Raw genomic sequence first — 21,034 nt, forward strand, 5'->3', positions numbered from 1 at the left:
CCAGCAGCCCTCAGTCAGAGCAAGAAGCAGCCAGGTAAGTTGCAGAGCTCCCCTACTCCGTCCCCCCGGTCCAAAACAGTCCAGTGGCACCTTTAAGACCAAGTTTTATTCAGGTACAAGCTCTTCCTCCTCTGCAAGGGCAGATCTGCACGTTCTCCCCGCCAAATAGCTAGCAATCCAAAAGAGTCCAGTGGAGCCTGAGCGGTGGGTGTTGCCTTCTGACACACTTCCGGTGATGCCAGGGGGTGTGGCATATGCAAATAAGTTATGCTAGTGACTGCACCTCTTTTTTTACGAAATGGCCACTGCGAATAACAATAATAAACAATGGGAATGGTTTAGGTTCCCAAACTTATTTGGCCTATCGCCAAAAGGCTGCTTTAGATAGGTTCTAGACTCTTCTTTCTTTATGCTTCCACCACCCCCTTATTTGTATTCAATGCCCCCCAATTGCACCCATGGCTCCGACCACCCACCGGGATCGTTTCAGCACCCTCAGGGGGCGGTACTGCCCACTTAGGGTATTTTTCTTGTTAAGGTCCAACTATGCCCCCAGCCTCAAAAAACATGCATTTTACATGCAGTGGATCTTAGCCATCTTCCTCTCCACAGGTACAGGATGTTTTGTTGTTTTGTGTTTTTTTGCTCTCGTCACAGCCAATGTAAGGCAACCCCATGGAGTTTTCAAGGCAAGAGACCAGCAGAGTGGTTTGCTATTGCCTGCCTCTGTGTTACAACCCTGGTGTTCCTTGGCGGTCTCCCATCCAAATACTGACCAAGGTCGACCCTGCTTGGCTTCTGAGATATGACAAGATCAGACTAGCCTGAGTTATCCAGGTACAGGATACTGCTTGGGAAACACATTGCTAAGGAGCTTCGCTGTCCTCTATGACCCTTCCCCAGAGAGCTGGGCAGGCTTCTCCAAAGTTTAACATAGGAGTGTGTGTTCAGATCTACCCGTGACGAAAACTTCACTGCTGACTCCCAACTCCAAATCATTAACTAACAAGTTAAAAAGCATCAGACCCAGTACTGATCTCTGTGGCACCCCACTGTTTACCACCATCCACTGTGAAAATTGCCCATTAATACTCACTCTGTTTCCTATTAATGGATCTTAGCCATCTCCTCTCCACAGGTACAGGATGTTTTGTTGTTTTGTGTTTTTTTGCTCTCATCACAGCCTATGTAAGGCAACCCCATGGAGTTTTCAAGGCAAGAGACCAGCAGAGTGGTTTGCTATTGCCTGCCTCTGTGTTACAACCCTGGTGTTCCTTGGCGGTCTCCCCTTCCAAATACTGACCAAGGTCAACCCTGCTTAGCTTCTGAGATATGACAAGATCAGACTAGCCTGGGTTATCCAGGTACAGGATACTGCTTGAGAAACACATTGCTAGGTAGCTTCACTGTCCTCTAGGACCCTTCCCCAGAGAGCTGGGCAGGCTGCTCCAAAGTTTAACATAAGGGTGTGTGTTCAGAACTACCCGTGACGAAAACTTCACTGCTGACTCCCAACTCCAAATCATTAACAAACAAGTTAAAAAGCATCAGACCCAGTACTGATCTCTGTGGCACCCCACTGTTTACCACCTTCCACTGTGAAAATTGCCTGTTAATACTCACTCTGTTTCCTATTAGCCAGTTTTTGATCCACAAGAGGACTTGTCCTTTTATCCCATGATTTTTGAGCTTACTTAGGAGCCTTTGATCCAGAACTTTATCAAAAGCTTTCTGGAAGTCAAGGTAGACAACATCTATTGGGTCCTTGTCCACATGTTTGTTCACCCCCTCAAAGAACACTAACAAGTTAGTGAGACAAGGTCTTCCCTTACAGAACCCATGCTGAGTCTTCCTCAATAGTTTTCGTTCATCCAACTGCCTACTAATTCTCTCCTTAATAACAGTTTCCACTAACTTACCCGGCATCTACGTCAGACTGACTGGCCTGTAATTTCCTGGATCTCCTTCGGAACCCTTTTTAAAGATGGGGGTGACATTAGCTACCTTCCAGTCCTCAGGAATGGAGGCAAATTTTAGTGATAGGTGGCATATTTTTGTCAGGAGATCCACAAGTTCACATTTGAGTTCTTTCAGAACTCTTGGATGTATGCCATCCGGGCCTGGTGATTTATCAGTTTTTAAGTTGCCTATCTGTCACAGGACCTCCTCTCTCGTCACCTCAATCTGACTCAGGTCTTTCAACACCCGAAATCAGCAGTCCTGGAGTGGGCAAGCACTTCTTATCTTCCACAGTGAAGACAGAGGCAAAAAATGCATTCAGCTTCTCAGCCATTTCCCTATCATCTTTCAGTAATTCTTTTACCCCTTGGTCATCCAAGGGCCCCACTGCCTCCCTGGCTGGTTTCCTGTTTCTAATGTATTTGAAAAAAGTTTTATTATTGGTCATATTCCCAGAGGGTGGGGAACCCCCCGCCCCAGAGGCCCGTTACCCGGCGGCGGCGGATCGTGCCCTGGGGGGAACCCCACCCCCAAAACAGACGGCGTGCACGTCGCCCGGAGGTGACGCAATCGCGTCGGGCGCGTTCGGGGCGGGGCCACGGTCATCCGAGGGAAAACTCTATGGTTTTCCCTCGGATGGTCGTGGACCTGCCCCCAGCGTGGTCGTGTCACTTCTGGGTGACAGGGTTACAGCGCACGTGCGCGCACTCCCAGAGCGGCGCTGGAGTCCCCCGCTCCAGCGCCGATCCAACTTGGCAACCCTATTTTGACGCTTTTTACTTTTACTTTCCGTTTCCTGTTCACATGTCCCCTCATTTTAGAGAAGTTACCCCTTTTAAAGTTAAAAGTGATTGTTTTGGTCTTTTTGGGCAACTCCCTATTTATACAAATGATGAACTCAATCACATTATGGTCAGTGTACCCAAGTGGTGCGATCACATTTACATTTCTTACCAGGTTCTGAGCACTACTTTGGACCAAATCCAGGGTTACCTCTCCCCTGGTTGAACTGTAATTCCAGGTCCCACCTGGAGGTTGGCATCCCTACAGTCTTGTTGGATGGTTCTACGTATCTGCATGTGAAACGACATCTCCAAATTTCCTGCAGTACAAAGAGAGCTAGACATTCCCCACAACTTCTTATACGGGTTTATAAATACACACACACACCCTCCTGCCGCTCCTAGCCAATCTATTTTCCTTCTGACGCTGTGCGTGTGCAGGGAAAGAAATACTTTCAGGGATATGTGAATCTAATTACATAAGACAACAACAGAGGCAATTCACTTGGACACATCTCCCTTCCCCAGCCAGCGCCTTAGCGTTCTGGGAACTAAATTCCAGTAACGAAGGGGGAGATTGCTGAGTGCTGTTGTGACTGTTCTACATCCTTCATTACACCTTGAGAGCGCACACAAGTAACAGCAGAATGGCGCGGGAGCTTAGAGATTTTGCTGCACATGCAGCCTCTCTGGGTCAGTGGTGTGTAAATAACTGGGTTATGCGTCAGAGAGGCAGAAAATGGCAGGAGTGCAGATTGCTGCGCTCTGCCCCGTCCGCCTGGAGATGGTTCTGCAGACATCAAGCCTTGTGCGGAAAGAAGAGCGAAAGCATAAGACAGACATCCCCGAAGCTCCAATAGGACTGCGAGGAAGATTTCCCATCCTTCCCCCGTTGCTGCAGATACAGATGAAAGGGAGACTGGGCAGATTTTTTAAAAATGTAGTTGCTTTGTGTGTGTGCGTGCAAGCATGCACATAGTTATGGCCACCATTTCAGTTTGGATGCTTATTTTGACAAGGCTGGGACACAATCCAATGGGAATAGATCCAGTTGGTCAGCCGTGTTGGTCTGAAGCAGTACAACAAATTTAGAATCCAGCGGCACCTTAAAGACCAACAAAGGTATGAGCTTTCGTGTGCAAGGCACACTTTATCAAATACATTAGAACGGCAGTCAAGGTTCAAACTTATAGCCGGAGAATGAACAGCAAATTAACATGCGCATGTTGGTCTTAAAGGTGTCATTGGACTCTAAATTTGTTGTTCCCCTGCCCCACATCTCTACTGATATAATTTATTTTTTAGTATTTGCATATTTTTGAACAATTGAAATCAAAATCTTAGCCAATGCTTAAATCCTTAACTTTCTAACAATATTTTTTTTAAAAAAACATCAAGAACAATTCATTGTACCCCTCCAGAATTTTAAAACCATTCTAAGGCTCTGAAGTCCAAAAAACTGCCCAAACTGGACTGGACTATGGGCAGAAAATGGGCAGCAGCTGCCCTCTTGCATCACAGAGACCCACAGACGCCTGTCCAAGAGCGGCAGTGCAATCTCAAGCCACTGTCTGGAAGCAAAGCTTGGAGCTGGTAATGTTTTCTTCCTCCCAATTACTGAAGCCCCCTGGGAAATATCGGGAGTATCAGATCCATGTTGTCTGTTGTGTGCTCTGCAAACCCTTCCCTCCAGGCACACAAGGCCTCAAATACAGACATTCACCAGGTGCTGTGCCATTAATGCTTTCTAAGAGCAAACTGTTATCATGCTGAATGCAAAACCTGACTGGGCTGAAGACAGATGGATGTTCTGAAATGCAGCTAATGTGTTTTGAACCACTGCCCTGAAAACAACATGAAGTGCAGACAGGTGGTGGCTGGAGATCTCTTGGGATTACAAGTGATCTCCAGGCGACAGAGATAAATTCACCCGGAGAAAAGGGCCACCTTGGAGGGTGGACTCTATGGAATTATACCTCACTGAAGTCCCCCCACCCTCCTCCAAAATCTCCAGGTATTTCCAAACCTGGAGCTGGTGACCCTAAATTTAGTGGTGTGTCCAAATGAAACTACACATAGGCCCCGGACACACGGGCCAGATATCGTGTGTGTGTGGGGGGAAGCGTGGCTGTTTGCCCCGCAGTGAAAAAATGTGCGACCATGCGATCAGGCGTCCCCTCGCGGTCCCGTCAAGGTCCCGTGGTTAGGGGGGAAGTGCCGATCACACGACGCGCCAAAGAAGCGGCGTGGCACGGCAAACGGGGTTGTGTTTTGTTTTTTTAACCTGAAGTATGCGCATGCCCCGTTGGGTGCTTGTGCGCATCCCTGGAGACTTGGGGGGGGGGGGGAAATCTTTTCGCAATGGGGCATGGGCGGGCGCCGGATGCCACCAGAAACGCGATCAGACGCCCACCCTTGCCCCGCGGTTTCCGGAAACTAGTACCTCCGAGGTACTAGTTTTTTGCCACGCATCTTCGGCGGGAAGCCTTGGTTGAGCCACGGGAGCTCTACGCTTCCCAGATGTGGCGGTGAGATCGTGCCTGGAAAATCCGCCTATCTTCCGTCTCTCTAACGTAGCTAAGGGCCATAGGAACATAGGAACATATGCCTTCCTTACCCCCAACTGAAAAACAGGGTAAATGTATCTTAATAATGGTATAAGCCCTCTGAATTCCACTGGGCACTCTGAATTCCACCCTTCAGTCTTGTTCCATCTAAGTCTTTCACATTAAATTTCTGCAACTTTAAGTAGCCACATTTGGACCTGACCCACCATTCATTCCCTTGCTCTTGCCTGGAATAGAGATGTGCTTCTGTATTCACTAGCACATAGTTTGCAAATGTATTTGCACTTCTTGCTATTGGCTTCAGTTGCTGCCAGAGAATATTGGAGTGACTCCCAGAAAAGGTCCCAAAACACAGACATAATTCTCTGTGCCCTCAGAGTGAGGAATGTAACCTATTTCACAAGGATCTTCACCCCAGTCCACGTGTGGCACTCTTGCACAACCACACTTCCCCACTCAGCTGAAAAGAAGCGGGAGGCTACCCCCTAACACATCACATGTGGGAAGAGAACAGAAACCCCTCTGCAGGCAGAGCAGCAGCTCCTTGGGCAGAGAACGGATTGTAATGCATTACTAAGATGTAGAACTTTGATTTGGTTGCGGCAGAGGGAAGCAGGAGGCTCGGCGTTGGGCAGCTCATGCACCCCCAATTGCTCGAGGTGGCTGCTGCAGCTGCCCACCCCAAGCCCTGCTGAGCTTCAGCTGCATTCATTACTAGAAGCAACAAGCAGGGCTATTTTTGGGCAGGACTGCACAGGAACGGAGTTCCAGCTGACTCACGAGTTGGCCACGCCCAGCAGGAACTCATTAGCATAATAGGCCACACCCAACAGCAGAAACGCATTAGGATTGGCTGCATTAGGGGTGTGTGGCCTAACATGCAAAGGAGTTCCTGCTACAAAAAAGCCCTGGGTTTTGACAACAAACAAGGTAAGCAGAATAAGAAGCAAAAGGTGGGTGTGGCTGGATAGCCACACTTCTGGTAACATGGGGGTGCGGCCTAGTATGTTAATGAGCTGTGCTGTCAGGGGTGTGGCCCAATATGCTAATGAGTTTCTGCTATTGGGTGTGGTCTATTATGCTAATGCGTTCCTGCTGGGCTTTTTCTACAAAAAAGAGCCCTGGCAACAAGTGAATGGAGAAGAGAACTCCAGACTCCAATGTTGCAGTGCATCAATTTTCCCAGCAGCACATAAGCATGGCTTCTCCAAACAGGGCACCTTCTTAGGATGACCATTCATTACTTGAGACGATACATGATTCAGCCTGGCAAGCATAAAAACTCCCCTATATCAGATTGGGCTGCGTCATGCCCAGGGATGACCTGGCAACAAACATCCTTCCAGGAACCATTTTTAGAAGCCGCCTCTGCTTTTCAGCACGGAGTTGGCTCTTGCCATCACCAGAGTGAAATCCAGGACATGGCATTAGCTTAAAAGGCATAAGCATCAACAGGATAAACCCTGCTCTTCTTTGCTTAGGTGAAACTCACTCTGAATCCGATGGCGGCTTGATCTGTGTAACTGAGAACCAGCTTTAATGCCAAAGGAAAAGGAGCTGCTGCTTTGCCTCACCAATTCAGAGTGCAGCTGTGTGCAAGGAATTAAGGATTTGTGGGCTTAACGATTAACATCTTTATCCTTCTTAAAACTTACTGTGACATCATCTTTTCAGGCTCCCATTGATTAACTCTCTGATTTCTTCAGTGTGAAGAACCTGGGCCACAGGTCTGGTGGACCACTAAATGAAAGGGCCCTTTTAGTGCCCTGCCATCTAGACTTAATTGGTCAAGTAGACCAACAACACCAAGTGCAAGTTATCTACCTCTGGGATCAGAAGCACTTCCTTCTAGGCAAAGGCAGCAGGGAAATCCAACAGCTGCTTGCCTGAGTGGTGCGGAAAATGAGCAGCCAATGAAGGTGCGATGAGACCCAGGTGTGGCTCTGGGGTAGACACCACAAAAGCAAACGTCAGGCTGATTCACTTGAGTGTAATTGCATGAAATGGGTCGACTGTCTAAAAAGCATATCTTTGCATCTTCATTTGATGGGGGGAGTGGGGAGTGACAAGCTCATTGACTAGGGCACCAAAGAAGAGAAGAAAAGCAGGAAGGGCTTAAGGCAATTGAGAAATACAGTTTTAACTCACGGTGTATAGATATGTTTGACTATGGCCCCGGTCACACGGGAGGATTTGCCCCGCGAAACGGACGGGTTGAGGGCGGATTAAACTGGCCGCGATCAGATGCCAACATCTGGCAAGCATCGCGCCCCCGCCCCCAACCCATCCCTTCCGGCTGAAGATGTGGATCTAAAAGAGACTAGTGAAAGGGCATTACCTACCGGATGACGTGCAGCAACGGCGGCCGTGGGATCGCCGATGCGCGGTTATCCCGTGGTATGCGTGGTAATGGCGAACTGCGCATGCACACAACTGCTGCGGCTGGCCCTCCTCGCCCTTCTTAGAGTCGCTTCCCCTGCAGCATGTGATCGCGGCTGCCGGCAGAAGCGCAGAGCCTCGGGGGACCTGTCCGATCCCGCTGCCGCGTTTCTGCTTGTTCCGGCTCTAAAAAGCAGCACTTCTGCCACGGCTTTTCCCGCTAGTTTGACCGGGGCCAATATTACCTCTACCCTCCCAATCAGCTGCCTCAGGTTGAAGCCAAATGTCCTCACCTAGCAGAGCCAGGGTTGCCAGGTCTGCCCTGGCCATTGGCGGGGGATGGGGGGTAGGGTTGCCAGATCCAGGCTGGGAAACTCCTGGAGATTTGGGGATGGAGCCTGGGGAGGACAGGGACCTCAGTGGGGCACAATGCCACAGAGCCCACACTCCAAATCATCCATTTTCTCCATGAGAACCGATCTCTGTGGTCTGGACAATGAGCTGTAATTCTGGGGGATCCCCAGGTCTCACCTGGAGGCTGGCATCCCTATCTGGGATGGGGGTTTGCTGCATTTCATGGCTGTATTGAAGGAAGACGTTTCTACTTGACTAGTCTGGTGAGGATAAGGCAGCTGCAGCTGCCAGAATTCTCCCATCCACCGGACCTGTTAATTAAAGTTGCTTGCAGCTGCCCTGTCCTCTATTGAATTCAGCAGCCCTATCACAGCAGATGCCCTGACCTGGCTGGCCCAGGCTAACCTGATCAACTCAGATGCTAAGCAGGGTCAGCCCTAGTTAGCATTTGGATGGGAGACCACCAAGGAACTGCAAGGTAGCCATGCAGAGTCAGGCAACGGCAAACCACCTCTGAATGTCTTTGGCCTTGAAAACCCTACGGGGTCACCACAAGTTGGCTGTGTGACTCAAGAGCACTCTACACACACATCACAACAGGCAGTGAGTCCTGCTCTTTCCACAAAAGATGATCTGAAGGCCAAAATACGTAATACACCTGATATGCGTTGGGTCACAGGTGCACAGCTGGACTCAGTCAGACATAACATCCGGGGAACTCACCTTAAATAGCATTCATGCACTCAGCACTGCAAGGGGGGAGAAAGAGCTTCCAGTTTTCCTCTCACCCAGTTTTTGGCAGCAGAAACAGCAGGAGTGCAGCTTCTGACCCTTTTCTCTGGCTCCGTGTGCCCTGGGAAGAACACATGGAGGCAAGAAGAGGGCTGAAAAGCACCTCCTTCTGCTGGCAGAAAGTAGGCAAGAGGGAAACTAGAAGCTCCCACTCACGTATGCTAGCTAGTAACGAGTGCTATTTAAGGTGGGTTTCCCTGATGCACATCTGACTGCAAGTCTGTTTATGCACCCATGACCCAAGGCTCCCTCTAAGCTGTGGAGTCTCGTGAGCAAAAATTCTACCTTGCGAGCGACTGGCATTAAAGTTGTAAGCGAGCGATTGGGCTGCTGCATCAACTAGTTTCCTCTGGAGCCCTCCTTCCTGAGCTAAGACAAAAATGTGTGAGCCGGAGGCTAAAAAACTGTGAGCTGGCTCACACTAACTCAGTTTAGAGGGAACACTGCCCAGGACCCAACACATGTTAGGCATATCATGTAGTTAGGTTTGCCAAGTCTAGGATGGGAGATTCCTGGAGATTTGGGAGAGGAGCCCGAGGAAGGGTGGGTTTGGAGAGGGGAAGGACCTCACTGGGGTATAATGCCATGAAGTCCGCCCTTCAAAGCAGCCATTTTCTACAGGGAAACCCATCTCTGTTGTCTGGGGATTCGTTGTAATTCCGGAAAATCCTCTGGTCCCTCGTGGAGGTTGGCAACCCTAAACTGTTACGCATTGACTTGCTGCCCTGCACTGGTAGAGAATGTTTCAGCCTCAGTTTATTTAAGTTTAGCAGCTTACAGGCCATACACTGTGGCAGAGAATGGAAATCTGTGATCACCAGGGGTCGTTTCGTAGAAAAAGAGCTAGGGGAACTCATTAGCATAACTCATTAGCATATGCCACACCCCCTGACATCACCGGAAGTGTGTCATAAGGCCACACCCCCTGACATCACCAGAAGTGTGTCATAAGGCCACACACCCCGCCCCCAACCCCGCGAAGGCCCTCCCTGGCCCCAGGCAGACAGGGGTGGGGAGAGGCAGGGAGGCAGCAACTTACCCTTCCTCTTCTCCTGCCTCCTCCTGGCTGAATGAGGGCCGGAAGCAGGGCGGCCGGAAGCAGGGGCGGGGCTTCGTCATGTGCCCCGCCCCCGTACCTCACCCGGGGGAACTGCGATCCCCCGCGATCCCCCCCCGAAATGACCTCTGATGATCACAAGGAACACCAGAAAACACAACTCTATTTGGTCCCCATGCCCCCTAGGTCTGGGAATGGGAACCGCACCACCAGTCTACATCCATGTTTGTGAAACTGACTCCTAGAGAGAGAGAGGCTGGTCAAGCTCAGTCTCTACAAAATGTATTTTTTCTCTCTCTTTTTGGCTCTGCCAGGCATCTAAGTTTGACTGATCATGCCTGATTTTAACACAGATATTACACTGTCTGCCTCTGGTTTTATGTGGGGAACACGTAAAAACACATGAAGCTGCCTTGCAATGAATCAGCCCCTCGGTTCATCAAGGTCAGTACTGCCTACACAAACTGGCGGCAGCTCTCCCGGGTCTCAGGTGGACGTCTTTCACATCACCTCCCACCTGGTCCTTTTAACTGGAGATGCTGGGAATTGAACCGGGGACTTTCTGCATGCCAAACAGAGGCTCTACCGCTGAGCCATGGCCCCTACCCAAAGGAAAGGGTTACGTGTTTTCTGTTAATGGTTTTGTTTGCTCCGATCCCTCTGAAATTTCTTTTGGATACAAACTTTAATAATAACAACCACTGTGTGGCACAGGGAGTAAGGCTGAGCAGAGACAGCAGAGGATGGGCCTGCATTGTGCAGTGCGAACATTCTGCCCGAGCACCTACAGGGTTGCCTCTTCTTGACAACACAGACATGAACCGACCACATCACTGGTCTCTGCTGACTGTGAGAAGGTAGCATAAAGGTGTGGCAGCCCTGTTGAATGGCCTGGCTCTCCCCTCTTCCCTTCGCTTGTTGTTTACATCCACAACATTCTCTCTGCACACAGATCCTTCCAGGGCATTCAGCAAGTGGATCATTTCTGCACGGGCTTTACTCCTGCTTTTGACCTGCTGTGTGCCAGCCATAGATGGCCAGTGGACCTTGTGCTGCTGCTCATGGCACAGGTTCAGGGCTGGCAACAATGATAACCAAGCAGGGGAGCTTGTGATGCAAAAATGCAGTTGTGCATACCTGAACTTGGACACCTGGATGCTTGGGCAATGCCCATGATTTGCCCTGTGGCGGTCACTGGTGGGGACAGGATCAGCGATTTGGGAATAGTTGAATCCACCCAACACTTCATTTAAGCAAAGCCATTTTACATTCCACTGGTGGCACTGCAGACACACACCCTCACTCTTAAGTCCCTTCTGAGAGGTGGGAAGTGCTGCATGAACACAGTAAAGGGGCATGTAAAATCGGAAGGCACAGGACAGTTGGCATAACAACATGGTGCCATCTTTTGTAAGGGAAGGTATTTTTCGTGTTGGCTACAAAACTTCTCCAAACCAAATCCCCTGCCTGGAATCTTCCCATTTTTTCTCTCTAATTCAGGATGCTGGGACTCACCCAGCCCAGTAACTGGTACTCATCTGGTACCTGACTGTTGTTGTTGTGTTGTTGTTTTTTGCTGCCTTTATTCACCCACAAGGGGTTCTTTGAGAGAGGGAGGATTCAAGTTCCCAACACAAAACAGAAAGGTAATGTTGAGCCACGCAGCGGAAAGGGCAGGTCCAAGACCAAGAGCTCCTCCTTACCGGGAGACCACCTCCCACCCCAGCCCTTAAGCAGAAAAAGGAAGTCTCATTCCCTAACCTGTTGTTGCGCTGGATACTGTTGGCCATTGCTGCTCTGGTCCTCCTGGTCCTGGTCCTCGTAAGCCTCCTGCCTCCTCCATGTGCCCAGGGCTAAACAAATGCACACAGTGATTAGACGACACAGTTCTCAGCAAGACAGCATGACCCTTTCCTGCGTCACCCCTGCTTTGCCTTTTTCTGCCCACGTGTCTCCCTCCAACATGACGTCACCAACGCTCACGGCTTGCACAAGCAAAGTATCCTTTCCCGAGAAGTGTGCTTGTGGTGGCAAACAGGGCTCTAAGGTTTCCTTCCTGCACGGTTTGCAGTTGCTGATCTGCATGATGATGCTTGCATCCCACCAACTTAATTCAGGTGCAACTGCATTGCCTACGTGTTGCCTTGACAAAAGGCTTTTGTTGCCAGTAATGAGATGCGAAGCCTCCAGCATGGCCGGGAAATCCCCAGGCCCCCATAGTGTTTATGCCTTAGTGCTGAAATAAATAAGGAAGCCCTGTCCTGTCAGTTCCAGGCAGCCCTCAGCTAGTCTTCCACTGTCACTGGCAACACCTGGCACTGATGGTGCCTTATGCCTTTGAGGAGCAGGAAGAGAAAACAGCAGGGAACTTTCCACAGCAGTTTTTTTTTTCATCCCGAGCTGTCACGAGGCCAGCTGATTTAGTTGTCACCAGTTATTAATGTGCAAATTGAAGTGGCAACGGCAGAAGCACATGGGAGTGTTCCAAAATCAAGACATTTGCCCTGTTTAAAGCATAGGAGACCATGGCTTGGATCCAGTGATACACAAGTGGACCATAAAAAGACTTAGCACAGTAGCACTGGGCAAGAACTCCTGTAGCACCAGTGCTTTCTTCCCGATATAGTGTAGTGCCCTAAAACTGGTTGTGGATCTTGTGCAGGTAGAAATACATGGGGATACAGCTTAGTAGGAGCAACTACTGCAGTCTTTCCCCTGAATTTCTGCACAAGCAGAAATGTTGCCCTAGATCCAACCCCTTAACTCAAAATCCTGAAGTCAGTGTGTTAATTTCCATTGCTGGCAAAACTTGTCAATTTCCAAGCCAATTTTGCTTAAACAGGGATCTGGGAAGGGAATTTTTGTTTCCTGTCTTTCCAATGCCCTAATGTCATTCTGGTTACCCAAGATGCCCCCTCAGCTACAACTGGCAGAGTGGCATAGCTAACGGAGCATGGCTTGCCTATGATCCACATGTGGGTTCAAATCCCTGCTTAGCCAGGAAGCTAAGACTTCCGTGAGGCTTTGGACAGTTCAAGGCTCCTCCAGTCAACATAATTTCCACAGCTACTGGAAGAAAAATGAGCTTACAAGCACAATGTGGTTTTTATATTGTGAACTGAGAGGGATGGTGATGGTGGTGGAGGAGGAGAAGAAGAAGAAGATGATGAAGCAGAGAGGGAACATTCATAGCTGATTGAGAGTGACAATTACAAGCTTTAACAGAGTTCAGCAATCCAACAACAGACCACTGCTCAGGATGCATCCTGAATGCACTGATAGGATGCAAGAGCTTATTATCATGTATCTGGGAAAGAGCTGACAGATGCCATGCCCAAAGAGCAGAATCTGTGTGTTTCCCTCACAGCTGCTTCTGGCCACAATCCACCAGGAAGTTCTTCTTCAAACACCCCAGACCACAGCTCCCATTCATTTCGCAGGGACAAATGCAATCGTGGGTGAATGTGCTCTATGCTGTTTATAGTCACCAGACCGCAGCTGGGCCATTTCCCTCACAGAGTGGCAAGGACGAGAACGAGGGTGTAGTACCTACCCTTGCATTCCCGCTCTTAAGGACGCAGAATAACGCCAATCAGGATTGGGTGGTTTTGGCTGCAAGACAAAAAAAAATGGACAGAAAGAAATCCATATTACTTTATGCTTCAACAGTGTTTAAAAAGCAGCGTATTCTAATCTAGGATCCCATCCAAAGCTCTTCCATATTTTGTCTCTTGCCAAAAGGTAACATAAATCTACTTGCTTCTTTGAACACAGGAAGAGGTGCCAGCTCATCCCCACACACTGTATAGGAACTTTTTTGTAATTACACCCAAGTCACTCCAGGTGGAGTTATGAGGTTGTAAAACCAGGTTTTTAATTTAACTGTGAAATATCGGGTCCCCTCCCTGAACCCAAAAGCTGGACAGTTCTTTGCCTGTATTCAGGAATTGCCTTAGAATAAAGGCAGGTGCCTTCAACACCGGGGGGGGGGGGGTTTCCAGATAATTTGTTCTGTCCTATACTGCATTATTCTTATGCAGGTCATCCCATAATATTTCAAAGGCTGCAATCCTTGTTGTGCTGCCCTTCATGCTCTCCGTCGTTTTCTGCCCCGATATTCTACATCTATTTTAGACCTCCTTTGGGGGGTATTTTGATCTGTTAAGGGTTTTTAAAAAAAACCAGATTGTAGCCTAAGCATCGCTGTTAGACACGTTCCTGTATTCAAACTACAAGGACATCCCTTTCAAGTCCTGTCCCCTCCTCCCCCCATCCTAGATTTCACATGGTAACGTGTCTTTCATTTATTATAAAAGATATATGTACCTGACCTCGTCTACAGTATCCACGGCAAATTCCAAAAATACATTAAAGGTAAAGGTTATAATGTATTGTAGAGTACAACTGTATATTATGGAAGGCCGCTGAGTGCCATCTCAAAATGGCATCTCCCTGTCCATCCCCTTCTCCCTGAGGACTGCTGGTGGTTCTGGTGGTGGTGGTGGTGGTGGTGGTGGTGGTGGTGGTGGTGGTGGTGGTGGTGGAAGGTGCGGCCAAGTCACAGCCGACTTATGGCAACCCTGTAGGCCAGTGATGGCGAACCTTTTAGAGACCGAGTGCCCAAACTGCAACGCAAACCCCACTTATTTATCGCAAAGCACCAACATGGCAATTTAACCTGAATACTGAGGTTTTACTTTAGAAAAAACAACTCACACATTGACTTAAGATGATCCCAACAAAGGAAGGAAAGCAATCCCAAATGCTTTCATTTACTTAAAATTATTGGGCAGAGAATTCGACACTTTAATGACAGTCTGGGCCTGGCTGGGGCGATGGCACGCGTGCCCACAGAGAGGGCTCTGAGTGCCACCTCTGGCACCCGTGCCATAGGTTCGCCACCACTGCTGTAGGCTTTTCAAAGCAGGAGACATTCAGAGGGGGTTGGCCATTGCCTTCCTCTGCATAGAGGCCCTGGACCTCCTTGATGGCCTCCCATCCAGATACTAACTAGGGCTGACACGGCTTAGCTTCCGAGATCTGATGAGACTGGGCTATCCAGGTCAGGGCAGATAACTGGTAGCAACCGTTATTCCATATCATAAATGATGACAGGGTGTTTTCTCATTCCCATTAGTAGCAACCCATGACAATGTGATAGGGTTGCCAGGTCGCCGGTCCGGGTGGGGGTTCCCCCGCATTTGCGGGGCCCTTTCTGCAGCCAGCCAGCTGGCTGGTGTGGGAAAACCTTGCCTGCAAATGCCCCAAATGTGACATAATGCCATCACTCAGAAGTAATGTCATCACGTTGTCAGCGTCAGGGGGGTGACACTCTAATTTTTGGGCAAAACTCTGTGGTAAAATTGAGCTCAAACCAGAGAGCTTTGTCCAAAAACTAGAGCATCACACACACACCCCTGCAGTGTGCACTCCTCATGCCTGCACTGGAAGATCCTGGAATGGACCATGGAGCTCCCCACCACCAGCCAGGTAGAACCTGGAAACCCTACACTGCGACAGAGTGCGGACCAAGCTTCAGATTGTGGGAGCAGTCAAGCTGGTTTGTTCACATGTCTGCCCTATTTACATATAAAGTTGGGGTGGGGGCAGAGATCTGCTTTCGGCATTAAGACCAACCACACAGCTGATGGGAATGGAATTCTCTCCTGCTTTCACTCCCCATGCTCTTTAGTTCCAGGTGGTTTTTTCCCTAGCATTGCTCCTTTCCCAGGCTTCTAAAGGGGAAAAAGTGTTGTACATAGGATTGCCAAGCCTCGCGACCAACAGGAGGTTCATGGGTGGGGGGCATACCGCTATATCACTTCCAGAGGAAACCCAGAACATCATCATGACCCCCACTGAGCTGGCTCTGGACTCTGACTTGGAAGCCCTAGAGGAAGAGCCTGAGGAGCCAGAGATATGGCCTGGGGGAGAGGGGCAGGAAACTCTGGGCCCTGGCCCATCTGCCCCAGTACTTGCTCCTGAGGCAGTACCAGGGGTCATTTCGGCGCGGGGACACACAGTTCCCCCGGGGGAGGTGCGGGGGGGCGGGGCACACGACGAAGCCCCGCCCCCTGCTTCCGTCCACCCCGCTTCCAGCCCTCATTCAGCCAGGAGGAGGCAGGAGAAGAGGGAGGGTAAGTTGCTTCTTCCCCGCCTCTCCCCACCCCTGCATGCCTGGGGCCAGGGAGGGCCTTGGCGGGGCTTCCTCGCACTCCCGCCGGCCTTGCAGGTCCACCGCTGGGCCCCTGATATAAGGGGGTGTGGCATATGCTAATGAGTTATGCTAATGAGTTCCCCTAGCTCTTTTTCTACGAAATGACCCCTGGGCACTACTACAATTCACCTGTGCATTCTGTGTGTGCACATGCTTTGCTGCTTAGAGTCACATTCCACAGCTTTAGAAGCCTGTAGAGAGTGGAGGAAATGCATGAAGCGGTGAAGCTGAGATGGGGGAAGATGGGAGCCATGTCTGGAGGAAACAACACTTCACCGGGGCCCAGAGATTGGGGTGGTGGTAGCTGTCCCAGAGTAGCAACTCCCATTACCATAATTAAAAAAAAAACATCTGAAGCTAAATTGTAGCTTATGTTCAAAGATCTTTATAGAATTTTGACGCCCCATGTGTGTAACAGTGGGGGATCTCCTGCCTTTCACCTGGTGGTTGGCAACCCAAGAGAACACTTTGCCCCGATCTGACTCAGGTTTTTCCTCAAAACCCAGGCTTTTAGTCTAAAAACAGAACAAATTCTATCGATCAACAATTTGTCTGGCTGGTATCCTGGCTTCTGAGGAAATGCGGAAGCTAACAAAGCCAATGCTAAAAAAGATGCTGGTGAGTGTTGTTTTCCAGAATTTCTTCTCAACAAGAGAGAAAAGATGCCAAGATGTCTGGAACGCTACCAACAAAGCCCTGTACGTTGGAGCCTGTGGAATCTCGTTCTGCCATCTCTAAAAATGAACCAGAGCCTTTCCTTTTGATGCAACATTAGGCAACGTGGTCTGTGAATTAGAGCACAGATCCAAAGCAACCAATAACTAGGGTTGCCAACCACCAGGTGGTGGCTGGAGTTCTCCTGGGATTGCAACTAATCTCCAGTTGATAGTGATCAGTTCCCCTGGAGAAAATGACCGCTTTGGAAGGTGGAGTCTATGGCATTCTACCCCATTTATGTCCCCACTCCCCAAACTCCGCTCTCCACAGGCTCCACACCCAAAATCTCCAGTTTTTCCCAACCCAGAGCTGGCAACCCAAACAATAACATTTATTTTATGTTCCATGCAGTCCTAAATAGGGTTGCCAGCTCTGGATTGGGGAATACCTGGAGATTTGGGTGGTGGAGCCTGAGGAGAGGGTGTTTGGGGAGAGGCGGGACCTCAGTAGGGCATAATGCCATAGAATCCACCCTCCAAAGCAGCCGTTTTCTCCAGGGGGGGAACTGATCTCCGTGGTCTGGAGATGAGTTGTAATAGTGGGAGATATCCAGGTGCCGAATGAAGATCGGCAACCCTAGTCCTAAATTACGTGACATCAGAGCCCAAGGAACTGGAAGAAATTTCTCAGTGTCTCCCTCCCAAGTATCCTACAGATTTCTGAGAATTTTCCCTTGTGACATGTTGCATCGGGGGAGGGGGGGATCTTCAAATCGACTTTTGGCAAAGAGTATAGACAACCCCCACTTATTAAATGAGATTTACAAAAACAAAACAAAATGCTACAACTAATATATATAGCCGGAGACTCTGGTAGAAGCTCAGAGAAGTTTCAGCAAGCAAGTGCTCATACAAAAATGCTGGCATTATCTAAGGAAGAGCAGCTAAGCCACCTAGCTGTTAGGGATGTCAGCCTCCAGGTGGGCCCTGGGGAACCCCCGGAATTACAGCTTGTCTCCAGACTAGCTGTTAGGGATGCTTTGGAGGATGGAGGACTGTATGGCATTGTACCCACTGAGGTCCCTGTCCTTCCCAGGTTCCACCCCCAAATCTCCAGGAGTTTCCCAGCCGTGATCTGGCAGCCCTAGCAACCCCACCCCCCAAAAAAAAATCCCTGCTGGTGACCGGGGGGACTTGGCAACCCTATTTGTTTATCGAGAAAATGACATTGACTTTAGGGACATAATTCATGATTCTGCAGTGAAAAAGGCCAGCCACATCAAAACATAAAAACGAACTGGCTTTGTTATAAAATGTTTACAGTCATGTTGCTTGACTGGAATAAAAAGAATTCAAAATAGCTACTGGGAACAGCTTTAGGACCACGTGGAACATTACCAAAAAATACTCAGCAGTATTTGTAGGGATTTTATTCAGGCTAAGTATTATGTTCAATGAAAAATTTAAAAGGGGGGTGGCACCAGAGCATTTTAAGGTACTAAACTGGTGCTTGGTCTTTAGGGGAATGGGGTCCCCCTCCATCATCAATGCACAACACCCCCCTCCCCATCAGGAATGGGGGCAGTCGAGTGAGGCAACCAATATGGCTGATCACCTGTCACTCCCTCTCACTACACAGTAGAGAGAAGGAGAGGTCCACACAAGTACGCCATTCTGGGGGCAACAGCTCCCTATCTTCCACAAGATTGTTTTCTCCCTGCTAAACCATCAGTCTACTACAAGGAACATCACATACAGATGCACAAATTGTGCGTCAGGTTTTTATTTTAATGACGCAAAATCACCTACATGCAAAGACAAGATCCATTCACTGCAAAGACAGAGAAATGCTTACTCGTGGTGAACAACACACAATGATTCTGCAGGGAAATATGGAACGACACGTCAGAAAGCAAAGGATTCTGTTTGCAGTATTAAACATACTTGGGACTGACTTCGGAGTAAACATGCCTGCGATCAGGCTGTAAGGATTGCAATAAAACGTGTGGAGAAAGCAGAGATTTCTGTTTTTAAAAAACTAGACTGTGCTTGTTTAGGATGTGAAAGTAAGAAAATTATCTGCTTCTGTTGGGCCACCCGAAATGCTGTAAAGTGCAGCCTCCTGTAAAGAGGAGATCTGAGCCAGTCTGCTTGCAGTGGCTTTTCTGCTGGGGTTTATGGACTGCAGAGAATTGCACTAGATTTTATCAGGCTTGCCGACTGCAGCAGATTTTTGTAGAAGGCAGACATGTTTGTCACGGCAGCAAGACTCAGAGGGAGCTCATGCCTGGGTGAAAATGATGCAGAAATGGGGGGAAGGAACCAGAAACAAGATTCTAAGCCCACGCTGGAATTACAGCACTGACCAGGGACGTTGTTAACTGACTAGACCACAGTTATTTGTGGGGACAAACAGTGAAGAATCTTGTAGCACCTGAAAGGCCAACAGATGTAGTGTCGCACACGTTCGAGTCCATTTTGTCAGGCTCAATACCAGGGAACTCTCTACCCTGTCTGAAAAGTACGCAGACGGAGAGTGATTTCAGCAAAGCGTACTTTATTCGATCAGGAACAAGACGACTTTGGCCGGCCCGCAGGCCAGCTTATATTCCCTGTGAAACCACCACCCAAAACACCCCACCACATCCCAATAGGTTATTTACAGTGGCTGAGAGTTCCATAGGCTCTCGGCCGGGAACCTAGCCCTCAGAGAGGTGCTGGCTAGGATCCGCTTAGTCCTTTGTTGCGTTGAGCGAAGCTCGATGTTTGCTCTTGACCACGTGGAGCTCAAGCCGGCCACGCGGTCAGACTGGATACATTACAGCGCACCAGTGGGTTCGCCCGGATCCGAGGGTTGACCTATCAGGAATGCATCTGTCAATAGGACCTATCACGGGGAGTGGGTGTGTGCTGGGTGTGGTGTTTGACAACGCATTTAAGCCGGGCTTGGACCGGCTTTGTCATCCCAGTTCCTGATGTAATCAATAAACCTTGAGCTGATTTCACTATGCTGTGCCTCCACTTCCAGGACTTTTCAGTGCTCACCTAGGCCCAGGGAGGCGGCAAGTCTGTCAACCTACAAGGTGAGACCTGAAGCTCTCCTGGAATCACAAGTGATGGTCCAGAGGACGAAGAGCAGATCCCCGGGAGAAAATGGCTGCCTTGCAGGGTGGGCTGTATGCTGAGGTTCCCCCCTCCTTAAGCCAAGCCCTCCCCTCCTTAGGGTCCTCCCCCAAATCTCCACCAATTTCCCAACCCAGAGTTGGCAACCCTGGGAGGAAGGGAGAGAGATCTAGGTGTTAAGTCGCTCGCTTAACAAAGCAGTCAGAGAGTGATTCAGCATGAACACAACTTTATTCTTCAACTCGAACACAACTCCAACACTGATCAACATCAGATAGCCAGAACAGAACGCTTCAGCTTTTCCATAGCAGTAGTCCTGCTTTTAAACATTCCCGGCTAATATAGCCACGCCCACTGTACAATTACCAACCAATGAGGTTGTACCAATAAATACCAATCACAAGCGTTCCCGCTCAGGGAGTTTGCTGTGAAGTGATTGGAGGTTAGTTCCTGGGCTAGAAACCTGATTGGCTGTATTTGGATCCTAGCCCAGGACGAAGCTCAACATGGCAATTCAATTAGATGTTTCACAACACTATGCATTCAATAGGCAGCTCATTGCATACATTACACTAGGGTTGTCAACTTCCAGATGGTGGCTGGAGACCTCCAGCTATTACAACCGATGCTCCCTCTAAGATGTAGAGTCTTGCGAGCAAATATTCTACTTGGCGAGCTACCGAAAACAGGCCCCAGCAGAAGCAGCACCTCAGCTTGGATCTTACAGTGATTTTGCAAGAGTATCTTTTTTCTTACGGCAGGCAGGCAGACAAGTGATGCTGGCATTGAAAGTGCTGATCTAACACCCCTGTATCACAACACAAGCACCGTTTTCTATTTCTTTCTTCTTCCTCTTCTTGGAAGAGAAAGAGAGAGAAAGAGCAAGAGGAAACACACAAGGGGAAGAGGGCAAGGGAGGGGCAGTCAGCTGGAAAGGAGAACATCTCTGAATAGTGGCCTGAAAAAGGGAGCTAAAACAGGCCTTGCTTTTCTCACCTCTGCATTGACAGGATGATTTGACCAAAATCCCTTCTCCCCTAACACTATTAAAGGCACAAGAATTCTGCCTTCCTTTGATTCTGATTATCCAACAGAAAGAGAAGCAGAAAGGCACACATATATGGAGAACTCCCCCCCCCCCCACACAA

The 21,034-nt window shown here is 49.2% G+C and overlaps 1 protein-coding gene across 1 annotated transcript in view; it reads right to left on the reverse strand.

Annotated features, from left to right (window-relative positions):
• PCDHAC2 (protocadherin alpha subfamily C, 2) overlaps positions 1-21,034 on the reverse strand; it is a 108,320-nt gene that overhangs the window by 52,889 nt on the left and 34,397 nt on the right. Inside the window, exons 4-5 of the mRNA XM_015429200.1 lie at positions 13,444-13,502; positions 11,652-11,743 (exon numbers count right to left, since the gene is read on the reverse strand). Of these exons, the coding sequence (XP_015284686.1) occupies positions 11,652-11,743; positions 13,444-13,502 (151 nt within the window). The remainder of the gene's footprint in view (positions 1-11,651; positions 11,744-13,443; positions 13,503-21,034) is intronic.

The sequence above is a fragment of the Gekko japonicus genome, unplaced genomic scaffold (genome assembly GCF_001447785.1).
Source record: "Gekko japonicus isolate JY-2015 unplaced genomic scaffold, Gekko_japonicus_V1.1 scaffold2946, whole genome shotgun sequence".
Lineage (NCBI taxonomy): Eukaryota > Metazoa > Chordata > Lepidosauria > Squamata > Gekkonidae > Gekko > Gekko japonicus.